Source organism: Podarcis erhardii (genome assembly GCF_964252035.2).
Source record: "Podarcis erhardii genome assembly, chromosome: 10".
In the NCBI taxonomy this organism is placed as follows: Eukaryota; Metazoa; Chordata; class Lepidosauria; order Squamata; family Lacertidae; genus Podarcis; species Podarcis erhardii.
The window spans coordinates 34,773,419-34,798,594 of record NC_138500.1 but is presented as its reverse complement, the minus strand read 5'-3'; the positions used below and the strand labels follow the sequence as shown (position 1 = coordinate 34,798,594).

The window sequence follows — 25,176 nt, the reverse complement described above, 5'->3', positions numbered from 1 at the left end:
TGGTTTTTCAGATCTATTACCCCTTTTAATTTATGCATTTAATTCCAAGCACTTATTTCCTATTATAGCTACTGCACATGAGTCTGAAGAGGTCCAAAATAAATTCCTCAGATGATCACACTTTAGAAATGTTGGATCCTTTTGTTCAGCTGCTTGTCGACTGCCTTCAGTCCACAGATGTTAAGGTAGGATTCTGAACTCAGTGAAATAGCTCTAACCTCTGCAATGCTGGCAGATGGCAAAGTTCAGCCTGGGCCAAAATTCTTCATTCTGTCACTAAGATCAATAAAGGAACTGGGGGGAATTCTAACTTTCAAATACTGATTACTTAGAATCCAGTCAAGATCATTGAGACTTATTTTCCTGGTTTCTTAACTGACATCAAACCATGTTTCTGCAGTGCAGGTGTAATAGGAAACTCTGGTTTAATACGAACCAGAGTTCCCTATTACACCTGCACTGCAGAAATATCATTTAATACAAACCAGAGTCTTTGCACCAAAGCAGAAGCATAATAGGAGGTGGGTGAAGGAGTTGCACTTGACATTGACACTTGCTCCTGACTCTTGAAGACTGTCGACATCAATGTGAATTGCCACTCAAGCGTGGATTGTGTGGCGGGCATTGGGAAAAGTGGCATCCCTCACGTGATCAAAAAGCTCAAGAATTCCAGTTTCAAGGGATTTGTGGCTGGTACAAAACATTTCTATATACCCACCTAGCTTTCTTTCTTAATTCATATGTTCTCTTTGCAGGTGATCACTGGCTCTCTCCAGTCCCTTCTGTGGGTCTTAAAGTTCCCATTGCCGGCAGTAGACAAGAATATAGAGCAGCTAATCGAGAGGCTTTTCGTTCTGCTGAAAGACTTTGCCAAGCCAGGAGCTGCTAAAGGCCAGAATTTTCATTTGGTTGTAAATTGTTTCAAAGTAAGTTATAACTGGTAGAACAGCTCCATGTTGATCTTTCAGTGTGCTTTTCTTCCAGACTCATGGCCCTGTGTGACATGGATGATTGGTGTGATAGAAAAGGGACCTCAGACACCTTTAGATCTGCAAATTGTTTTGAAAAAATTGTGTTCACAGAACTTTTTTTTATAAAAAAGGCTTTTATCTGTGCAGTGATCCTCAGAAGCTGGGAACTGTGCAGCTCCCTAATTAGAATATCCAAGGGGACTGTAGGTGGCGATGACCCATTCTCTGTAATGGTCTGACCCACACATTGTGTAGAAGTTCCATTGCTGTGCGGTTTTGGAGATTCAAAATCACACTGCACAGACACTTATCCTTGGTATCAAAATGAGACGGCCATGTAGCATTTTGTCACCACCCATATTTTCAGTAAAAACAAAGGTTTACAAAACTTGCACATTCTAAGGTTCCAAAGTAGCATCATGCCATTGTAAAACGATCAGGTAAAACCATGTTGGTAAAATAAGTACATTGCTGCAATAAATAAAAGTTTGTGGTGAAATGGTTAAAAAGTCTTAACATTCCCTCCCCCATAAAGTGGTTCCCACCAATCTGACCTCTAAGTAGGGGAACAGTGAGCCCAGAGCCTTGTCTACAGATTTTACGGCACAGCCCTATGAGGTTCCACTGTTTTTTAATGGGGCTTATTCCCTAGTAAATGTTTTAGATTGCAGCCCGAATGGGTAGGGAGGTGATGATCACACAACACCTGTAGAGAGCGCCCTACAAACTCTCAGGGGACTTTGAATCTTGTAGAACATTCTGTAATGGTCATGTTCATAACGCTAAATTTTAATTACAGTGTGTAACTCTGCTTGTGAGGAATGCAAAGAGTCACATAACAGAGAAACAACTACAAGTGTTGCTTGGATATGCAGAAGAAGATATCTATGATTCATTACGACAGGCCACTGCCTTTGGCCTCTTAAAGGTATTGCTTGCACTGTAACAAGTTGTCTTTTAAGAATCATTTGTTGAAATGGAAATGGAAGTCTCAAATCTTTTTCCAAGTGTATAAAGCTGGTAGTTTTGTTCTGGGCAAAATTGTTTTGGGCAGATGTGTAGAAAGCTGATTAAAAACAATGAAAAAAACATGAGTTTCAAATTGTATTTAACACAATGCAGAACACAAGCATGACTCAGTCATATGTTTTTCTCTTTTCTAAAAGGCGATTGTATCCAGAAAACTGGTAGTTCCCGAAATTGATGGTGTTATGCAGAAGGTTGCAAACTTTGCCATCACAGGGCAAAATGAGCAAGTTCGAATCCAGTGCAGACAGGTTTGTAGACATTAAAGCGGGGGGGGGGGGGAGGCGTGCTCATGCCCTTTTATCATAGCAACTGTTTTTCGTCAGCTCCCATTTTATCAATTATTTTATAGCTGGCAAGAGCACAAATTGGGTATTTTTGAGTTTTAACCAATTGTTCCTTGTTTTCTTCCACCCACTCCCCCAGATTTACCTGAAATATATTCTCGATTATCCACTTGGTAAGAAGCTGAAAACCAACCTTGAGTACATCTTTGCCCAACTCAAGTAAGTGCACAGAGATTATTGTTTATTTTCTCAATAAAGGAAAAAAATAGCAACTACAAGGCTGGGCTTTCCCCTCTGGTCAGAATGGGGACCCTCAACACAGTGTTCGCAGTAATAGAGCCATGCAGGGCCAAGACGCTAGGATAAAACCTCAGTAGAGTATTGGAAGCAAATTATATCCTCTTTACACTGCCCATGTTCCCTCATTGGTTATGAAGTTTTGTTCTATGTTCCTGTTGACATTTTTTTTCTTTGTATATGAGCACAGGAAGCTGTGTTTTACCCGATCCAGACTCTTTACCTAGCTATGTGCTGTGTATTCTGACTGACAGTGACTCCCCAGGGTCTCAGGTGGAGATCTTTCACAAGAAAAGTTGTATGGAGGAAGAAAGTGGTTTGTCACATATAACACCTCAGATTCCAGTGATGACCATCATATGTATTTAACTTCTTGTTTGCATTCAGCTATTAAAGAAAAGACACATGAACATTCTTCAAGGCCAGGTGTTTGCAAAAGCAAGGTGTAATATGAAAATATATGCTATGCTGTGTACTTTTCTTAAATACATCTCCTAAGTCCCAATAGATGCAAAGGAACTTAACTTCTGATTAAACATGTGTAGGATTGTGCTATTAGTGTGCCAAAAATTGTTGGAAGTCTTGAGGACACTGACCATACTGTTCTGTTGTTGCCCTAGTTATGAATATGAGACAGGGAGAGAATCTGCTTTGGAAATGATTGCTTACCTCTTTGAAATGTTCCCCCAGGTAATGTATAACTGCATCACAAACTTCCCACCTTTACCGTATTTCAGCTTGAACCCTAGAATATGGCATTTCATATAAGACATTAAGGCTGGATGGGAGGTATTCCCATTGAATTTGGCAGGATTTACTTTTGAGAAAACATGTATAGGATATGGGGCGCTGCTCCTGAGCGTGTTGCTGTGTTGCCTTTTCAGAGTATGCTGGCATTGCTGAGGACAAATACGGCCTGCATGGATTGAATTTCATGTTCATTTTTCTTTCTTTGTCACATTTGTAACTGCCCTTCTTACAAAGGGTTTGAGGAAGCATACATGCTGCTCATCCACTTTAACTATCGCAACAACCCTGTGATGTAGATTAGGCTGAGGGTTCAGGCCTGGGTGGATGCACTTGGGAGATGCCTGAGCCTTGTGCCCATGTGGTCCACCCTCATATTGCCCCCTCCTCTTTGCTGCACTGTGTTTCTGAGTCAAGGAACTGCCGTTTCCAAATTTGTCCAACTTGGGAAATGAAACAAGACCTAAAACCATGGTTTGGAGTTTCACAGTTTGGAATTAGCAGGAAACTGTGATCAATCAACCCAGGAAGACTTCAGTCACAGGGCAGCAAGGGGGTGGAGCTCATGAGCCCCAAGGCTTGTACATACCTTGACTCCAGAAGCTGAAGGGCACCTGGACTGGCACAGATTAGGCCAGAGTCACCCAATGAGCTTCATGGCTGAATGGGAATATTATTTGCAGTCTCCCTTCCCCCTCTCCCCACTTTACCAACCTGCATTTCAGCTCAGTATTCATATAACCAGTAACTGTACACTACCCTCAACACTTGTCTAGACAAGCAGCTAGCCCTAGCACAGAACCAGAAGCAGGTCTGACTGCTTTGACAGGTTTACAGGGTGGTGTGGTGGTTGGATACCAGCATTTTTCATGTAGTCTAGAGATTGCCAACAAACAAGCATACTGACTTCCCCTTTCTTCTTTGCAGGGTTTACTGCACCAATTTTGTGGGCTTTTCTTTGTCCCACTATGTATGATGATTGTAAACGACGATTCAGCAAAGTGCAAAAAGATGTCAGCTCTGGCAGTCAAAAGTCTCCTCAGTAAGATTAGCCCTGGAAACCGAGACCTGATGTTTTCCCTGCTCACCTCATGGTTCAAGAGTGACAAGGTACCACTTACAGCAGTAGTTTGACTACTGTCCTGTACAGAAGTTTTTGCTAGATGAATGAAAACGAGAGAATGTCAAGAGGTGAATCCTTTGGAGAGAGATTGTGTTCCGTTAACTTTCATTTGCTGGCGGAGCCTTCATAACTGGGTCAATTTCTTGTGGGGTTCAAGAATTATGGCTGGCTGTGTGGTTGAGAAGGCAGTTGTGCCCACTATCTTAAGAAATCTCTTCTGCAGAGATCCTAACTTCCTTCCTTCCTTACTTCCATCCACAAAAATCTCCACTAATATGATGTTGCTCCTTCCTAACAGCGTGTGCACAAGAGGCTAGCTGCTCATGCCTGTGGAACATTTGTTGAAGCTGAAGGAATTGAATTTGAAAAAAGGCTTGGGACCATTCTCCCAATTATCGAGAAAGAAATACATCCTTCAGATTTTAAAGATGTAAGTCATTAATTGGGGCTGTTCCTGGTAGGCTGCCAGTTTGTAGAGTGAAAGTAGATCTTTGGCCCCATAAGTATGTTGATGGTCTCTCTATCCTTTCCCCACCTACCCAGTGGTGCAATGAAATAAAATTTTAAGATTCTTTCAAATTATTTTTATAACTAAAACCATTATATGTGAAAAACCTATACATATTCATATCCTTATTTTCATAACAAGATTTATATACCAATAAATGTTTCAACTTCAAAACAAGGAGAAAAAACATTAACACTCAAATAACAAGGTGTCATTGCAATATTTTACAAATTCATTTTATTTTGACTATTCCACCACTAGATGGTATTCAAGATTTGCTTAGTAGTAGCTTTGGTTACACAAATAAAAAATAAAAATAGTTCCAACTCAGAGCAGACCCATTGGAATTAATGGACATAACTTAGTACTGCTTATTAATTTCAGTGGGTCTGCTCTTAGTAAAACATAGTTGAATACCACAGTCTATTTCAGTGTTGTAAAATTAGGCAGTTGACTGTTTGCAAAGTCAAAAAGAGCAAGTGTTGTTTGGTTGCATTTTATATTTAGCCACAATTATTTAAATTGAAACTTCTTCACTGTTCGTACACTGATGGCTTTTCAGGGTGTCATTCTTTCACTGTCCATTTTTGAAGGTTGCAGAAGAGACTGAAGAAAAGGCTGCCGACAGACTGCTGTTCAGCTTCCTAACTTTGATCAGCAAACTAATCAAGGAATGCAATATTATTGAACTAAATAAACACAGTGAGATTCTGAGCAACATTTGGGGTTAGTAGTTCTGTCATATTATATTGCTCTTGAAACCTTTGGCACTTTATGGATCTGTAATGCCTAGGGCGCTACTCACCTGAAGAAAAATGAGTTGTGTACAATGGCTTTTTAGGTTATCTAACCTCTAGGTTACATTTCTGCAGTGCATTTTATGTAGGGCTGCCTCTGAAGGCAGTTCAGAAACATCGGCTGGTGCAGAATTTGACAGCCAGGTTGCTCACTGGGGCAAGACAGTTTGAGTATATCACACTGATTCTGGCCCGACTGCTCTGGCTGCCAGTTAGTTTCTGGGCTCAATTCAGAGTGTGGATTTTGACCTATAAATCCTTAAACAGCTTAGAACAGCAGTACTTCAAGGACCACCGCCCCCCATATGAACAGACTGAGGCCCTTATTCATGTGCCTCCTCCCCAAGAGGTCTGGAGAGTAGCAACACAGGAATGGGCCTTTTCTGCAGTGGCTCCTCATTTGTGGAACGCTCTCCCCCAGGAGGCTCACCTGACACCTTCTTTAGACATCTCTAGGTGCCAGGCAAAAACATTCCTCTTCAATCAGGCCTTTGTAATGTGTTTGTGGGAGGGGAGGGTTATTAGTTTGTGGGTTTTTTGTATTTTGAACTGCCCTGAGATCTTGGGATGAAAGGCGATATATTGATGATTGATTGATTGATTGACTGAATAAATAATAATCCTCTGTGTACGAATAGGTACAGTTAAAGCCTATTTCTCTATTTCTGAAGGTCATATGCAGTCTCATTTATGGTACCCTCACAGCTGGGTGTGGTCGACGTCTTCTCAGATTTTTGGCTTGCTGTTTGCTGCTCACAAGCCAGAGGAACTTGTTAACAAATGGAGTAAAAGAAAGCTGGAAAAGAGTCAAGAAAGTATTACAGAACCACCGGCAACTACCTTCTTAACAGAAGAACTAGACAAAAAGGTTAACATTGCCCTCCTAAATTGCCTTTATTGCATTGATACACATTTCAATTTCCCATTAGATGGCAGAAACAAAAATGAACATTAGTTTCGATGTCATGATAGAGCTTCACATGATTGTGTCTCTTTTTGTCTCTTAATATTTGTACTTCTTAGAGAGAGCAGTTTCTTCACACAGTCAGTTCAGCCCTTTCATGCTTCACTGTGTTTCAGAATGATTGTAACTTTTCTTTACTTTTACAGATGAAAACACTTGCTTTAGCATTCTGTCATCAGTTGAAGTCCAAATTTTTAGATCCATGTCTTGGAGAACAGGTGAGTAACTATGTAAGGTTTTTGGCAGATTTCCCCCCCACATTTTGGGATACGCGTGTTGAAATAGCACACAATTGAAAGAGGCAGCTGAAGACATTCTGGTGCCTGGAGCATAAAGTCAAATTAGCACTCCCTAAAGCAGAGGTTTTCAACTTTTTTGAGCCCACGGCTCCCTTGACCAACTACATTCTTTCTGTGGCACCCCTGTGGGGCTCAGGAGCCCAGTTATGTCACCCCTTGCCTGCAGGGCTGAACACCCTCCCTTGTGGACTGTTCCCTCAGCCTCCTCTCCTCTCCCCTCTTCTTGGGAGTCCTCCAGGCAGCCCCTTTCCCTGAGATGCTCCCCCTGCTCCAGAGAGTGGTGCCTCCTCACTCTGCCCCACAGGGGCCTGGGAAAAGGATGCCCCCAGTCTTAGTGGCCCAAAGGAGACTGGCCAAAAGTGAATGTGAGTCCAGCACCTTACCTTGGGAGTCAGCAGTGGCAGCATGCCATGACTGGTGGAATGTCACCTTGTGATGTCATGAAAGTGGGCCTTCCCTTCTTAAACATGTACTGAAAACTAACTTGTTTAATCAGGCTTTCCCTAACATTACTGATCACACCACTCAGTACTTCTCGTGTTTTGCTTGGATTTTTATTGCATTCTGATACTACATATTTACTTGCTGTGAATGGTTTTAAGATTATAATTTGTGCAAAGCTTTTAAGGTACATCAGTACAGAGCAGCTGAAGCTATAATTATGCAGGCATACAGTGCAGCTGAAGACCAAGTGGGAGCTACTGTTATTCCACAGTGATTTATTTCCACAACGTAGAATTGGGATACTCTTCCATTTGATGCTTAATTTGGGTGTGTGTGATGACTGATGCCTGCCATATAAATGAATGTGCCACTCTTTCATTGAAACGACTCTTCTTGGTGCTCTTTTCCTATCTTGTGTGTGCATTCTTGGCTGTAGTAATTACATTATTTTTTTAAAGATCAAGTGCCATGGTGGCTGTATATTAGTTAGGGCCACCAGGGTGTTGAACCCTAGGCTTTTGGGGGGGCCACACATGAAGGGATTTTCAAACACCTGTTAAGTAGTCCACAGTTACATAGCTGTTGTATGACCCAAGTGGAAAAAGTTTGATAGGCTTGATTTTAAAAACCCTTTTTAAAAAATAGTCTTTGGATAACTTTGTATTTTATATTTGTGCTTTATATTTAAGGTTGTGAAGAATCTACTGTTTGTGGCCAAAGTACTGTACCTTATGGCTCCTCCAGAAGATGGCAAAGAAATTAGTGGCGAGGTGGGCCAGGAAGCTGAGGATCAAGAAGACTCTGGAGAAGATGTTGAAAACGAGACTTCAACCATGGAGGCAAAAGACGACAAAGAGAAAAGCAGCCCAGCCACACTGCTGTGGGTGATGAAAAGACTCTTGGCATTGGCCTCACGTGAAGCTGCATATTCACCCAAGGACCCTTTAAAGGTTTGTATGTTTTTCAGAGAGAACAATTTTACTTTCACAAATAATGCTTTCCACTTTGACAATAGTTTCAGGATCTCAGATAGACAAGTGCAAAGGTGTCAGTGCAAATGGTACAAAATGTAGCCCGTGAACAGCACATCACAGCTTAAATGAAGTAGGGCTAAGAAACTGCAAGCAGACCCTTTGTTAGACCTAAACATGAAAACTAGGAGCACAGATTATTTTATTTTTAAAAAACCAAATGCCAGTGGTCTGTAGAGTTGTGTAACATGAGACCTATTTTCCGAGTTTCTGGAAAAAGTAAGTCACTAGTAATTAGGTCCTTACAGTATTTTTCTTTGCAGACTGGTCATGTGACCAAATGTATGTGTCTTTTCAGAGAACCTGCATCTTTAAATTCCTTGGTGCCATTGCAGTAGATCTTGGGAAAGACAGGGTGAAACCATACCTTCCTACAATCATAGCCCCTCTATACCGAGAACTCAGCAGTACCTATGCAGATCAAGGTAAGAGAGTTGTCATACTCAGCTGTTTGGTGAGACTGTCTCCCCTCCCCTCCCCTCCTCTAAGTAGGAGGTCTTCCTGTACCAAAAGGTCAGTTGTCTTGCATCATCATAATTACACAGCATAAGAAAAAGGAACAGAAAATGCTGGCATCCATGACGGATGCTTTAGATCAGGGGTGGGAAACCACTTGGTCCCATAAGACAGATTATCCCAAACTGCACCCGTCACCATCATGTGCTGGTGAGAGCAAGCCTGATGGGGTTGGCTGTGCTATCGAGTTTCCCATGGGAGTCACAGTAGTATAGCCAACCCCTTGCCTAAAGTGCAACATGGGGGATTCCAAGCCCAGCAGATTGGGAGTGGGGGTCACAGAGCTGATCCCTGCAGAAAGCAGGCTTGGAGTCAAGTCTTGCTTGGTTTGGCTTTTCTTTTATAGCATGGTTTGCCAGTTCCCCACCCCTGCTTTAGGGACTTAAGATGATGTTTCAGCTGTGCAGTGTTTCTGTCCTACGCTTACCTGAATGGCCCTTTCTGAATGGTGGAGTGGGCATGTGGTCCTCATTTTTCTTTGTCACAGTTGGAAGCTTTAGCTTCCATTTAAATTAGTTGCAATTTGCTGTGCCGACTGAACCCTGACAAACAGCTGCTAACCTTCACTAAGGTTTCTTCATATAAACCAGCTTGTTTCAACTAACCATTTAACTATGGGTTTGGGTGACATGTTAATCTAAAAGCAGATGCTTCCAGTGTCCCAACAGGAGGGGTGACTTGCACATGCCTACGTATTGTTGGAATGCAACATGTGCCCACAAGAGAGAATGGGGCATTATATATATCTGTAGCACTTGAAGACACTTCTGAGTATTCAAAATCATGTTATCTTTGCTAGATCCAACTCTGAAGAATATTTCCCAAGAAATCATAGAGCTTTTGAAGAAATTGGTTGGGTTGGAAACCTTTTCACTTGCGTTTGCTTCTGTGCAAAAGCAAGCCAGTCAGAAGAGAGCTATCCGGAAGAAACAAAGAGCCCTGGAGGTTAGTGTTTGACTTTAGTTTTACTCGCATTTGCTTTAAAATGTTCAGCTTATCCAGGCAACTTCAGAATGTATAGGGGAAACGTGAACATGATGACTTTTATTTGTTTTCTGATTAGGCCGTTGCTAATCCTGACATTGCTGCCAAGAAGAAGTTGAAGAGACACAAGAATAAAATTGAAGCAAAGAAGAGAAAAATAGAATTTCTGCGGCCTGGTTACAAAGCAAAAAAACCAAGAAGCCATGCGTTAAAAGACTTGGCAATGGTAGAGTGAAACACTATCACATGACTCCAATTATAAATGTTCCGTGCTGTACAGAACATGAGAAAACAACTGCTGCAGCAGGTGCTCTTCCCTGCCAGACTCATTTAGAGGATGTTTCAACATAAAACAGTATAAAATATACTATAAAATAGTATATACTAAGAACCACAGCAGGGAAGAAGAACCTCTTGCAGAGACAAAAAACCCAGCTCTCTTATGGATTACTAATTATTTATTTGTAATTTTAATCTATACATAACCTATTCAACTGATGCCCTAAAATTTCTCTCCAAATGTTTCTTTAAGAGGATACATTATTAAGGCTGAGCCTTTCAGGGCTCTATAGTTCACTGTAGAGTGATGTACAGTTTGTGGTAATACAGTGTTTTTTTCTAATGAAATGTGTTCAACGAGCCTTTGAAATATTTTCTCCTATGTGTGATTAACTTGAGCTTGGGTGATTTGAACCCTTGTTCAATCCTCCTCATGGAGATGCATTTTTACGTGTTGGTATCATGACAAAGTGCTGCTACTCTTTCCATTGGCCCGGTAGCGGGAGGCCTATGCTTTTCAACCCTTGTGTTGATTGCTATGCTTTTAAAAAACCGAACTGAACAATTGCTGAAGGAGATACAGTACCCAACAAGGTGAATCATACCATAGAGGCATGTGGTAACACCCCTCTTTCTCCTAGTTTTAAACTCAAATTAGGTTTTTAAAAAGCCACCTGGTTGTCAAGTACAGTGATTCCTTCTGTAGCTTTCGGCTAGCAATTTATAGGAAAGTCTCCAGATCTAAAGTGAACCACTGGCTTAGGTGCTTTCCACTTACCTCACTTAAAATATTTCAGGATACATAGCTTCCCTCAAATCACAACTGAGTCCATGCAGCCCTCAATATATTAAATAAGCATATTCAAATATCTGCAGAACTTCCTGGTTAACTCTGAACCTGCCTTCTCTCCACAACAGCTCCATTTCCAAGCATATATATATATCTTGAAGGCTTTCCTTCACAGGTTACACTACAAGCAAAATACTTAACTGCCCAGGGTTCCACTATTGGTTGTGAGAAAACAAAGAACTGTATAAGCAGCACTAATAAGGGTCCCCACATTACAATCAAGTATCAAGGCTTCATCTTGCAACGGTTCTGAACCGTTGGAGAATGCCACCCAGACTACTTATTTAAGCTACTCTTAACTTCAAAAAAGGGACGTGGGTGGCGCTGTGGTCTAAACCACAGAGCGTAGGGCTTGCCGATCAGAAGGTCGGTGGTTCGAATCCCCGCGATGGGGTGAGCTCCCGTTGCTCGGTCCCTGCTCCTGCTAACCTAGCAGTTCAAAAGCATGTCAAAGTGCAAGTACATACCGCTCCAGCGGAAAGGTAAATGGCATTGGACCTAACAATCAGGGGTCCCTTTACCAAAAGGAACACATGAAAGGCAATAGGCATGAAATAGAAAAATCTAGATAAATGATAGTTAAATATATTTATTAGTGTTAAATAGTTTCAAACACTTAGAATTCCAAGTAGCAAATGTTTATTCCAATTTATTCTCATGGACTATCAGTTATATGACTGTCATAAAAATTGATGTTACATAACTTACACAAAAAAGAATGTAGTATTTTAAACATAGTATACAGACAAACATTCAGTTGATTCAGTGTGATTTACAATGCAAAGAAGCCTCATTCCTTTCAAAAGTTATTCGGCCAGTCCTATTTACAGAATTGCATTTCATTGACAGCTGAAGGAAACTTCCAAGTCCATTTCACTGTCTGCTCTTCAAAGTCTCCACCAACCTAGAAAGATTCAGCTTTGTGATTACATGTATATATAATGATAAAGCAATTATGAAGACTTAGTTACAGCAAGATGCCCAGCAGGCTCTATACTACATATACACAACATTAAGAATTTAACACCTGTGGTACTTACCACTCCATTGCCTCATCAAGTCCAGTGCCTTTGGTTGCAGATGTCTTGAATATCTGCCATTTTCTATCCTTCAGAGCTGGAAGTCCAAGTGCATTTGCCATTTCTGTTGGAGTCATAGCCTGTTCCATATCTTGTTTGTTTGCAAATACCACTAAAATGGCTTTCTTTAGTTCTTCCTCCTAAAAGAGGTGGCAGATTATGTCACAAAAGTGTATCATTCAGTCTTGCCTTAAGTCATGCAAAATACCTAAAGCACAGTAGAGAGGCTGGCTGAAAAACTGATTTTCAGTTATGGGTTTAAGTTTTCTAAAATTGTAAATAAAATAACCAAAGTATTTAAGAATTCTCCTTTCCTGCTAGTTTTGCATTAGAAATCACTGTAAGAGAAGTTCCATTGATAAGGCTGTATTTGATGTTACAGTATTAAGTGTGAGCACTTACATTCAGGTGCTGAAGGTTCAAATGTATCATCCTTATAGCCATGCATCTAAATCGGGTGGGGACCTTGGGCCCTCCAGATGTTGCTGAACTACAACTCACATCAGCCCCACCAAGCACAATGGCCAAGGATGATGGGAGCAACATCTATCTGGAGGACCAAAGGTTCTCCACACCTGATCCAGATGTATTCTATGTGGCTGAACAGCTAAATCTTCCATGGCCGCTAGTATAAGATCAGGGGGTAGAAAAAGGTATTTAATGGATCCTCATGGTCTTAAAACATGCTTAGGAGTGAAAAAATCGTAAAGGCTAGTGGTATATAATCTCCTGCAGTGCCCCTAATCCCTTTGCACTGTTCTTAATTGAAGGCAGCCAGAAACTTGAGCAAAATTAAAGAATCATCCCAGTCCTTACTCTTTGCTCATGTGGTACAAGTACAGAAATAAAACACTCTGTATTTGCATATGACTTATGAAACACATGTGAAGTTCCAAAACTCCAAGGGATACACAGATGCTGCAACAGGTTGGGTGTGAAAAAAAATATTTTCACCAATAAATACATGAAAACTTGCAGAAACAGCAGTACAGATCTAAAACAGTCTCAGGTTGATAGCAAGGTTGGTCCATTTCATAATTGTTTTACTAAGTTCACTGAGAGTATCTAAAACTATCTTTTTTAAAAAAACAAAAGAACAAAAACCTCAGGTTTCCTACCTCCAACATGGCAACAAGCTCAGACTTTGAAATTCCAATTCTGTCCCTGTCACAGCTGTCAACTACATAAATGACTGCATCTGTATTGGAATAGTAACATCTCCAATACGGCCTGGAAAATAAAAATATTATTTAAATTGTATCAGGTGAAACAATCACAGCTCAATCATAATTATAGGACATTTCTTGGCTACCCTATTCAGTATAACCATAGATAAAATTTAGGAAGATTAGTTTCTACCTTTATCACACTTATAAACTGTGACATACAATCTGTAATGTCTACTGAAAGACTGTCTATTATCTACTAATATCCAGTAGCTAAACCCCTCACACTATTTCCTATTTCCAATTTCTGTCACAAGTGGTCATAAACCGATCCAGCAACACTTGTGTGCCTTCAAAAATCCAGTCTACTTTCCATTATCAAGGAATTTTAGTGGCAAAAAAGGAAATAAATCTTAGGCAGGGCACATAAAGTCAAGTTCAGGTTAAGCAGCTTCAAACCCACAAAGAAATTCACCAAGTATGCTCAGTTCTGCTGAAGTAAGTAAGTTGCCTGCATGGGAAGTTATTTTTTCAAACTGGAATGTCATAATAAACATTTTAGAAATCAGATTTTTAACTGCATTGACAATTAGCAGTAAGAAAATATGTTCTACCTAACTAAAATCATGCCAATTTTGTAACACCAGATCAAGTTCTTTTCTAACCATTGCGGAATTTCTTGAGGACCTCAAGCACTGAGTTAAATACAGTATTTCAGAAGCCATGTCCTGGGTTTGCACTCCTGTGCTTTTTTCCCAGATATGCTATACCTGATGCTTGTCTGTCCTCCTAAGTCCCAGACTTGGAACTTCAGATTCTTGTAGGTTACTGTCTCAACATTGAAACCAATTGCTGGAAAAGAAAAAAGTAATTTAGCAGTGCATTTTTTTTTAAAATGTTGCAATCCAAATCATATTGTTGAAATCTGAATATACACATCTTTAATAGTACATGTTAGTTTCTGTTCCAAGACACTATTTTATGAGTCAATAATGCACTCTATACATTGAAGGTTAAACCTGTCATTCATACAAAGCAAACAAGCTGAGTAAAAGAATATTGGATAGGGATTGGACAAGAGCCACCCAGTGTGTTTGCACATCATGAGAAGCCATGGTTAAAGATTTACCGTGAATGCACAATCACTCCTGCTATGCTCCTCCCCACTAGCAAGTGGAAGCAATGAACCATAAACCTTGACATAGCATTACATCTATGCCTGGGGGTCATGGTTTGTTTCACTCAAACGAACAATGATTGATAAGCCAAGAACAAACCATGTCCCCTAATTCATATGAGATGCTAAGCTGAAAATCATGGTTTGTTGCTAGTGGGAAGGAGAAAAATGGGAACAATCTGCGCATTCAATGATAAACCATTAACTATGTCTCACCACAGTGTTGCAGAACCTCAGGCCCCCCAAACATCATCAGACTTGCCAGGTCTACCCATTTGACCTGTGAGGACACTTCTGCCGTGCAGTATAAAGCACTCTGCATGGGGCATTGTTGGGGTTTGCAAAGTGCTGTGCACTGCACTTCGCAAGCACTAATCCTGAGCTGATCACTGAGAGCTGCAAAGTCCTGTGCTTGTTCCTTTGGGTGCTCAGTTTGATTTACAACAGGTGGGCAAAAATGGCTCTCTGAGAAATGGGCCTCCAGGGATAGGTGAGATAAGGATCTAGCCTGCCAGCCATTCCAACCCCCCACCCCTGCATTACCATGGCATAACACAGCAAAAATCACAGGATGGAATTTCAACGTGATATTACGAACATTGTCTCTGCACAAGCATTTTGGCTTGCCAGTTGGAATGACCCACCCTCTCTTCCTCATGTGCTGCTCTGGGATTCTCCCAACTCCCTTCTGAGGTACTTTTGGGGTGGGCGGGGGAAGCCCCATTACTCAGGGGAAAGTCCTTGCACAGAGCTTCCACTGGCAAGGCTTCTTAGGTGAATCCCTCCTACAATCCTGATTTTCTAATTAGGATGACCTAGAAACAAACCATAGGCTCATTTAGAGGGTATTTGTTCTGTCCATATTTGAATACACATTTCTTTAGCATTAATGTTAGATACTCAGCTTGCAATTCTATAAACATTTACTCAATAATAAATCCCATTGAATTCAGTGGAGCTTACTTCTGAACAGACATCAATAGGATTGTGCTATCAAAGAGTTAGACATTTGAATTTCTAATTTTTAGTGATTTAAGGCAGTGACACTGGGAGAAGCACAGAGAGAAGAAACACCATGGTGCATCTGCAGCAGCGCAACTGGACTCCATCTGCCCCAGCCGCAATAAAACATATCTTTCCCATATCAGTCTCTACAGCAGGGGTAGGTGACCTAAGGCCCGTGGGCCACAAGCAGCCCACGGGGGTCGTTTAACCGGCCCACGAGCCACCCCTGAACTGAGCCGCCCTAAACTGGCAGAGCGCAGGGACTCGCTTCAGCAGTGCCGGAAATTGCGTCTGCGCAGATGCAGAAAATCATGGGTGCATGCAATCTGGCCCACAGAGGGATCTCCGCTGGAGTGAACCAGCCCAGGTGAGGTAAACCTTGCCGACCCCTGCTCTACAGCCACAGCAGGCGCTGCAACCTTCCAACAGTTTGACTTTTACCTCCAAAGGTGTACCACTCCATTATGTCCTGAGACAGTAGGATGTCAATCAAATTACATCTGTTTTAGGTGCATTTCAGTAATTGGAGATTGCCACATTTAAACCTTCTTTAACAATGGATGAGTGAACAGAACATAGAGCATTGCATTACATGTGATGTATCGTGTTACATTTAGAAGAACACTTACTAGGAATGGTAGTCACAACTTCTCCAACTTGCAACCTGTAGAGAATTGTTGTCTTTCCTGCTCCATCTAATCCCAAAATTAGAATTCTCATCTCCCGCGTACCAAATAAACTGGAAAAGATGGTTGAAAAAAACCCACCTACAGAGAACAAGAATAATTGTCAAAACTGAACTGCATTATCATAGACTATCAAATATTAACAGCTTGTTTCCAAAGCTCTTGTGAAAAGAGACAAGACAGATTTCTTGGGGAAAGGTCTTACAGTCATACCTCAGGTTACAGACGCTTCAGGTTGTGCGTTTTCGGGTTGCGCACTGCACCGAACCCAGAAGTACCAGAATGGGTTACTTCTGGGTTTCGGCACTCACGTGTGCACAGAAGTGTCAAATCACAACCCATGCGCATGTGCGCAGACACAGCGCTGCGGGTTGCGAACGTGCCTCCTGTACGGATTACGTTCGCAATCCGAGCATCCACTGTATTTGAATAGACTCATAGGTCATCTGCTCCAGTATTTTGTCTCAGCTTCAAAATGTTAATGTCCAATGTCTTTAGGAAGTATGCTAGTCAGCACACAACAAAATGTTGCAATGTAATTTTATCTCCTAAGAGGAGTTGCTCCTGTTCAGGGTTGCAGTCAGAGAGCAGGTCATTCCATATCCCCTTGCTTTTCTGTTTCTCTTTTCTAACTGACATTCAACAATGAGGCAGCCATTTCTTCTGGTTGCAAAGCAGAGAGAGAAAAGAGAAGAGGGGCAGGGCTATTCTTTTATACTTTTATTTTTAAAAAACGTATAGAGCACTTTTTATGTCAAGATACAACTAAAAGCTAACAAAACATCAAGAATAAAATACAGCTACATGTAATTAAAATACATAGTAAAACAACCACATTAAAACATCTATTGCTTCTGCTGAGTGACCACCTACATTTGCCGCACCCACAACTGTCACCCAACAACAGTCATTCAATTAGGCTTCCTAAACTGCCTCCATTCCAGTCAGTCAATATAAGAAGTTAACTTTTGGAACTGATCCCAGAGCTTTCTCCTCCCCCCTAAACTTCTTTTAAGAAAGTTCAAATATCAGCAATATAAATTAAGATATATGATTATATTAACATTGTGGGGGAACCAGTCTGAGCTAAAGATTTCTAAATTATTTATTGTTTTACAATTACCATATTTTTTGCTCTATAAGACTCACTTTTTCTCTCCTAAAAAGTAAGGGGAAATGTGTGTGCGTCTTATGGAGCGAATGCAGGCTGCGCAGCTATCCCAGAAGCCAGAACAGCGAGAGGGATTGCTGCTTTCACTGAGCAGCGATCCCTCTTGCTGTTCTGGCTTCTGAGATTCAGAATATTTTTTTTCTTGTTTTCTTCCTCCAAAAACTAGGTGCGTCTTGTGGTCTGGTGCGTCTTATAGAGCGAAAAATACGGTGTATACAATTAGAAATACTTCAGACTACAAAAGTTAAAATCTTTCCCATCTCCAGAATTGTTTTAAGATTCAGGAAATGGATGCCTGCCTGACTAAATACATCTGGTCATCTGTCCAAACACATCATAAGGAAGTAATGTGGTTACATAAGGTTATAATCTAACTCAAAACTAACCTAAACACATTTCTTTCTTCTATGCCAGGCACAGGTAAACTCCGGCCCTCCAGATGTTTGGGACTACAATTCCCATCCTCCCTAACCACTGGTCCTGTTAGCTAGGGGTGATGGGAATTGTAGTCCCAAACATCTGATGGACCGGAGTTTGCCTATGCCTGTTCTATGCCATTCCCATGTTTAAAATAGAAACTGACTTTTAACTAGAAGACTGAAGGCATTTAATGTTTATAATGACTACTGTATGTTACGGTTTCACAAAAGTACACACACATTTCTATTTGCCTATTATTCTGCTAAACACTGTTACTACAAAACTCATATCCAAACACTGGCCCCATTTGCACGTAATGTTAAACCATAGTTTTAAAAAGCCTATGGTTTATCTAGCATGTACACTTTGCTCCTGCCTCACTCTGGATTGTAAGGAGGAAACAAGCCTGAAACAAGTGAGTCTGCCTTGTTTTGACATACAAACCCAGACTCATGACTGGTTTCCTCCAAACATTCCATTAGTAAAGCCAAGGTAACAAAAAAAGAAAAGAAAAGAAATCTTATTGTGGTTTGTTGGAAAGACCCAAACCATGAACTCAAGTTTGTACCTCAAAACAAGCCAGGCTTGTTTCCTCCCCTTCACAGCACAGCACAGCACATACTGAATTATTAGGCAATGGATACAAGATAATATAGGAGAGAAAATTAAAATAGGCACTGAATGCAAAGCTTCAAGTTGATAAGGCCCTCAGAGGATCCAAGCTAAGCGATTTTCAGTTTGACTTCAGTATAAAAGGTAAAGGTAAAGGGACTCCTGACCATTAGGTCCAGTCGTGGCCGACTCTGGGGCTGTGGCGCTCATCTTGCTTTATTCGCCAAGGAAGCCAGCGTACAGCTTCCGGGTCATGTGGCCAGCATGACTAAGCCGCTTCTGGCGAACCAGAGCAGCGCACGGAAACGCCGTTTACCTGTTTATCTACTTGCACTTTGGCGTGCTTTCGAACGGCTAGGTTGGCAGGAGCAGGAGCAACGGGAGCTCACCCTGTTGCGGGGATTCAAACCACCGACCTTCTGATTGGCAAGTCCCAGGCTCTGTGGTTTAACCCACAGTGCCACCCACATCCCTGACTTTAGTATAAGAGCATACAAATTCTTCTCCAAGTAGAAGAGAATGTAAGATTGTTCAACGCTTGCTTTGTATAAGGCTCCTGCAAGTGTGCCCTATGATTCCTGTAGCTATACTATAATCTGGACAAAGAATCAGAGCTGGAAGGGATCCTGAGGATCATCTAGTCCAACCCCCTGCAATGCAGGAATATGCAGCTGCAACCTTGGCATTATCAGCTGCACGCTCTAACCAACTGAGCTATCTGTCTACATGGCAAGGTAGACTCTCTATTAGACTTCTGCTGTAACTTCAATTCCTCCCTCCCCTATCTAGGTCTGGAGAGTTTCCAAAACAAATAAACTTCCTCAATACCAGAGTCACAGAAACCTCACAGAATTGTATAGGTAAAAGGGACAACACGGGTCATGCTCTACCAACTGTGCTATCTCAGTGTCATATGAATAAAAGGACCCTACCCAAGAAGCCTACAATCACACCCTTGCTAATTCAACCACCACTCCAACCACACCCACACCCACAGAGTATCATTCAGATTTCACAAAATTACCTTTAAAGAGCACTCACACTGGCTACACTCTTAAATCATGGTAAACCATAAACCATGATTTATTGTGTATGAACAAAATCACATATCACTCCTCCTGAGCTGGGAGGAATCAAATCATGATCCCCAGTGTTACATCATGGTTTGCTTCATTCTGACCAAACCCTAATCTGTAACCAAGATTTCTCCTTAATTTAGTAATCGTAGCCTGCTGGATCAAAACAAACCATTTGGACATAACACCATGCCAAGGATCACGATTTGTTTTCTCCCAGCATTAGTTGGCAGGAGTGCAACATCCCTTACTGGGGCCTGTCTTTCCACCCAAATCTGCTTTCCCCAAATTAAGAGCACTATAGAAGAAAAGCAGTCTTTCATTATGGAGCAGGACACACAGGTACCCCAGAAGGCTGATAAACCAATGAAGACTCAACAGGCGGAGCCTTAACAATTATTTATTGAACAACAGCAATCTACAAAATCTTCAAGTACTGTGGTACCTCTGGTTACGTACTTATTTCGTTCCGGAGGTCTGTTAACCTGAAACTGTTCTTAACCGAAAGCACCACTTTAGCTAATGGGGCCTCCTGCTGCCGCCGCGCCGCCGGAGCACAATTTCTGTTCTCATCCTGAAGCAAAGTTCTTAACCCGAGGTACTATTTCTGGGTTAGCGGAGTCTGTAACCTGAAGCGTATGTAACCTGAAGCGTATGTAACCCGAGGTACCACTGTACATTTCTTTTTTCGTCTGATCATCAGAAATAGGAAATTACTTTGATGAAACCAGACAGCCCAAGAAATCAAGCCTCCTGTAGGGTAAGTACTCATCCCTGAGCACTGGCCAGACAGGCAGGGGCTGAGAGCAGCTGGAGTCCAACAACATCTGGAGAGTTTACGGGATTCCCCGAGGAACGTGGTGGGTGTGCGGCTCCCAGGTCCTTCCCTAAAGCGAAGTGGCTTCGGGTGGCGCTGGGAGAGGCGAGGCAGCGCGCGCACCGGAGGAAGGCGGAGCTGGCACGGGAGCCCAGGCCAAGGACCAGGTGGGCGAGGACCCCGAAGGAATCCGTCACGCTGGGGCACCTCCCCGCCCACTGCACAGCAGCCGGGCGTAGGAAAGCCGGGCTCCTCAGCAGCGGCCGGGAGAAAGGGCGCCGCGTAACGTTACTCGAAGGGAAGGGGAGCGGGGAGGATTCCGCTCCGGGCGAGGCACCCGAAGGTGCGTCTCGCCTCCCTTCCGGGCTGCGTCTGGCCCAACGAGCGGCCCGGAGCTCAACAGCTGCAGCGAGAGGGGATTTTCCCTCCGGCCCCAGCCTGAGGGCAACTCCGCGTGACGGGAAAGCTCGCCTGTTGCGACACGGGAACGAGAACCATCCCGGGGAAACGCAGCGCACCGAGCGGCCTCCCTCGCGGGGAGACAGACACGCTCTCGCCCCCGCCGTTTCCAGGCGACCTGCTTCCCGCCCGGCCTGCAGCTGCGCCACCGCCTCCCCCGCCCCGCTTCTCCCTCAGCAGCCCGGCCGCCTCCGCGCCCTTTCCTCACCCATGGCTGAGGCGCTTTCCCGCGTCGCTTCCCTCTCAGAGAAACCGCGCCGACCCCCTCCGCCGCCGCGGCCGCCGCCGTTAAACCCGGAAGTTGGCCGCGAAGCTGCTGCTTCCACGTCGACCGCCTCCCTCACAGCCGCTGGGCACACGGAGAGCAAAGCAGGGGCAGCGCTCCGATTAGGGCTTTCGACACGAGGCGCCGGAGCGCGGCGCCGAAGGGGCTGAAAAAGGCTTCCGCCGCCACTCCTGCCAGGTGCTAAGGCTGGTGGGGATCGTGTGGCAGTGACTCCTTTTGTAAAAAAATAATAATCACGATTTAAACAGCTACGTGACGAATCTGCCGTTTCGAAACGAGATGCCGCTTCCTCGCTGGAAAGTAGCGGCAGGAGGCGGGAACCGCTGAAGGGAGGGGTCACAGTGGGCTGCGGGGGGCGGAGAGTTCTTGGCCCGCGTGGCGCCACGAGGGGATTCACGTGGTGAGAAGGATGCGCGCCTCTCGGTTTGGCCGAAGGAAAAACCCCAGTGGACTGGCTAGCGCTTTCATGTTACGGGAGCAGCGTCTAGGATCTTCCCTTACAAATAAACATTTGGTAGGATTAGTCCCCGGTGCGCAAAGGATGGTGCTTGACAGGCGAGCAACTTGTTATAGGAGGGTAGAGCAGAGGTTGCTGTTAAATATACAGTGGTGCCTCGCAAGACGAAATTAATCCGTTCCGCGAGTCTCTTCGTCTTGCGGTTTTTTCGTCTTGCGAAGCACGGCTATTAGCGGCTTAGAAAAGGGGGGGGAGGAAAAAAACTCGCAAGAACTTGCAAGACATTTTCGTCTTGCGAAGCAAGCCCATAGGGAAATTCGTCTTGCAAAGCACCTCAAAAACGGAAAAACTCTTTCATCTAGCGAGTTTTTCGGCTTGCGAGGCATTCGTCTTGCGGGGCACCACTGTACACACTAATGCATGATCTCTATAATCATGCGTGGCAAGCAGAAATTAAACCGCAAAGAAGTCCTCTTCAGTACTGGCTTCCAGAGGCGATTCAGGAATCAGGATACTGCTTGGGCACAACACTGCCCTCAGCCAAAGTGTTTCATGATAAGCTTTTAGAAAAAAACCAAAACCAATAGCACTCTACAGGGATAACCTGCAGCTGTCAAGTTCCCTGGAAGTATAGTCTGGAACAGCCTTGTAATTAGAACATTCAGCTGGTAATTAACATGGAATTGCATGCAGGTGAATGAGCACTCAATCACTTCTTTGTGCCCAGCAGAGAGAACAAGTGGTTTGAGTTCTTCAACGGCCAGCCCACAGAAGGTTGAAGAATCTTTTGTGTTTTTTTGGTAGGCTTTTGTGGCCTTTTTTAAAAGACTGTTCTGGAAGTGACACCTCATATTTCTCTTACATTTTTGATGAACAGGGATAGAGTGAAATGAGGGTTAAGTTTTAAAATCAGTAAGTATTTTAATGGTTTAAGCACATCATGACTTTTGAATGGAGAAGTTTTCACAATGAATACGTACACAATAAAATAAGTAAAATCTGGTAACCTAGATTCCCCAAGATACATTGCTTTCCCTTTATCCCTAACTGCATATTATACAAAACTATTACTACTTCTCTTTTGGAAGCAGTAAGGCAAGAGTACAGCTGACGTGGAGAATGGTTACTTATGAAGTGAGCTGATTGGTTTTCTACTTCTATTTTGGCAATCATCAAAGAATTGAATCCCAAAAAACAATCTTCATTCCCATCGGCATGGTTTGTACTTGTTACAGCTGTGAAAAATCAGCCAAGATCCCATTTCTGATCTAATTTGTTCTTTTAAATTACATTTCCTTTCCATAATGGTTTTGTTTTTTGCTTCTACTCAAGATGATTGTATGTTTGTTATTTAAAAAATGTTTATTCCCCCCCCTCAACAGGTGGAAATAGAAAGAATTACACAAAACTGATTCATTATTTGAATGAAAAAATATAGCAAAATAGTTTTGACCATAATTTAGAAAATGACACTTGTACAAAAAAATAACTTCAGTGAGGCAAAAGCATAAGTCTTCAGGTCCTTGATAGCCTCAGTAGTCCACGGATACGTCTAACGAGTGCTTGAATGAAAGTGTAGCGTGATCGGACCTTAGAATAGAGGCTTTCAATGTCAAGGAGCTTCTTCTGCAGTGATTCCCCAAAACTGTTGATGGCTTCAATCTGAAGCTAGAGTGGAGAAAAAAATGATGTAACTTCTGTTCATTACACCCTGCTTCTTAAACATACATACATACATACATACATACATACATACATACTTTTCTTTCTTATTTAGAAATACCAGCTCTCATATAAAGTCTAATTAAAGTTATGTGGCTTTGTGAGGGGAAGGCATATCACAAACCCCTGAATGATAAAACATTGGTCTCAATGAGTTATTTCTCAAGCTGTTAGGAAAAAATCAAAGGCTCAGAAATAACTGCAATCTAACAATGTACTCCTTTTAAATTTTATTTCAGAAGGATCTCATCCAGAAGTGAAAATGTAACTAGTCATATTCAGTAATTATGCAAGATAATAATAATAATAATAATAAATTTTATTTATATCCCGCCCTCCCCAGCCGAAGCCGGGCTCAGGGCGGCTAACAACACTAAAACAGTACAGCATTATAAAACAGTATAAAAATGGATTAAAATGAATTAAAATCAAAATTGATGGCAACCATAAACTAAAGTTTTGTAAAGATTGCCAGAGGAGGGAGTCAGGCTGCGCCCTGACCAAAGGCCAGGTGGAACAGCTCTGTCTTGCAGGCCCTGCGGAAAGATGTCAAGTCCTGCAGGGCCCTTGTCTCTTGTGAGAGAGCGTTCCACCAGGTTGGAGCCGCAGCCGAAAAAGCCCTGGCTCTAGTTGAGGCCAGCCTAACCTCTCTGTGGCTTGGGACCTTCAAGATGTTTTTATTTGAAGATCGTAAGTTCCTCTGTGGGGCATACCAGGAGAGGCGGTCCCGTAGGTACGAGGGCCCTAGGCCGTATAGGGCTTTGAAGGTTAAAACCAGCACCTTAAACCTGATCCTGTACTCCACCGGGAGCCAGTGCAGCTGGTATAGCACCGGATGAATGTGATCTCTAAGCGAAGACCCTGTAAGGAGTCTCGCTGCAGCATTTTGCACCCGCTGGAGTTTCTGGGTCAGTCTCAAGGGCAGCCCCACGTAGAGCGAGTTACAATAATAGAAAAAGATATAATGGGAAGCATGAATGATGGTCTACAAGTTCATCAGAGTTTATTCTATTTTTCTTCCCAAATAGAAAAATGAACTAGGTTACAGCTTGTTTGTCTGGAGCAGATAAAGTCAAAGCAGCAGCAGAACCAGAAGAGGAGTAGGTGCAGCCTCTTCTTCAGGAGTCCACACATCACACTAAACCAAGGTTTAGCTTAGCATTATGTGTGAACTGAGCCACTGTTTCCAGAAAAGACGATTTGAAAGATCTTACCTGATCTATATCAAGTTGGCTCACTCTGCTCAATCCACTTTTAAAATCAAAGTTAGGATCTGAACTGAAGGTATCTTGGAATTTTAAAAAATGACAATAGTTATTTTTAGGTACAAAACAAGCTTTCAAAATGTGTAACATAAAACAGTTTATAGGACTGTAGCCTAAATTAAGTGCCATTGAACTCAAGAGCACTTTCAGCTTAGTAGATATGATAGGATTGTGATGTAGATTTCTAGCTTATTTTGTCTATACTGTATTTGCCTCTCTATACCATATCATCTTCCTATCCTAATTTTTCACCAAAACATACAGGTAGAAGTGACTTACTTGTCCCAGGCAACCAAACTGGTATTCCTTCAAGTCAACCTCTAGCTTTCAACTTGGTGAAGCCACGATCTGAATTTCTGTGATTTGTATGCAGGTGCAACAGTAATACACCTGGCTTCAGCTGGTGGGATCTTTAAACTACCGCAATCCACAAATCAGTGCCATAAAGTATGTGAACACATGGGGGCACAGATAAAGATTCCACACTATATAGGGAAAAGGTAGTTAACTCATTCTTTCTTTTGAACTGAGAGGAAACATGACTTGGGAGATCTGAACCTTGTTGGTGGAATCTCTCCCCATCAAACTCCCTTATCAATGTTACCTGTCGCCCATCTACCACCCCCATAAAACTACTTGGCTAGTCCCCAAAGGA

General features: G+C 42.5%; 3 protein-coding genes across 4 annotated transcripts in view; 1 reads left to right on the top strand and 2 right to left on the bottom strand.

Annotated features, from left to right (window-relative positions):
- Positions 1-10,643, top strand: part of UTP20 (UTP20 small subunit processome component) — a 59,003-nt gene extending 48,360 nt beyond the window's left edge. For both annotated transcript variants that reach the window (XM_081878174.1, XM_081878173.1), the window contains exons 48-62: positions 69-185; positions 756-926; positions 1,771-1,899; positions 2,138-2,248; positions 2,424-2,503; positions 3,202-3,271; positions 4,256-4,438; positions 4,750-4,881; positions 5,553-5,685; positions 6,428-6,624; positions 6,867-6,938; positions 8,153-8,413; positions 8,793-8,919; positions 9,810-9,955; positions 10,074-10,643. In XM_081878174.1, the coding sequence (XP_081734300.1) occupies positions 69-185; positions 756-926; positions 1,771-1,899; positions 2,138-2,248; positions 2,424-2,503; positions 3,202-3,271; positions 4,256-4,438; positions 4,750-4,881; positions 5,553-5,685; positions 6,428-6,624; positions 6,867-6,938; positions 8,153-8,413; positions 8,793-8,919; positions 9,810-9,955; positions 10,074-10,229 (2,085 nt within the window). In that variant the 3' untranslated portion in view covers positions 10,230-10,643. The remainder of the gene's footprint in view (positions 1-68; positions 186-755; positions 927-1,770; positions 1,900-2,137; positions 2,249-2,423; positions 2,504-3,201; positions 3,272-4,255; positions 4,439-4,749; positions 4,882-5,552; positions 5,686-6,427; positions 6,625-6,866; positions 6,939-8,152; positions 8,414-8,792; positions 8,920-9,809; positions 9,956-10,073) is intronic.
- Positions 10,644-11,696: 1,053 nt separating this feature from the next.
- Positions 11,697-21,534, bottom strand: ARL1 (ARF like GTPase 1). Its single transcript, XM_081878338.1, has 6 exons — positions 21,000-21,534; positions 16,180-16,317; positions 14,139-14,220; positions 13,321-13,432; positions 12,164-12,342; positions 11,697-12,027 (listed from the first exon to the last, which is right to left on the bottom strand). Exons 1-6 carry the CDS (start codon positions 21,001-21,003, stop codon positions 11,997-11,999), a joined length of 546 nt encoding a protein of 181 aa, XP_081734464.1. The 5' UTR covers positions 21,004-21,534; the 3' UTR covers positions 11,697-11,996.
- Positions 21,535-22,430: 896 nt separating this feature from the next.
- The window catches only part of NUP205 (nucleoporin 205), a 34,065-nt gene continuing 31,319 nt past the window's right edge, over positions 22,431-25,176 (bottom strand). The window contains exons 42-43 of the mRNA XM_081878181.1: positions 24,471-24,544; positions 22,431-23,202 (exon numbers count right to left, since the gene is read on the bottom strand). Coding sequence (XP_081734307.1) covers positions 23,050-23,202; positions 24,471-24,544 — 227 coding nt within the window. The 3' untranslated portion in view covers positions 22,431-23,049. The remainder of the gene's footprint in view (positions 23,203-24,470; positions 24,545-25,176) is intronic.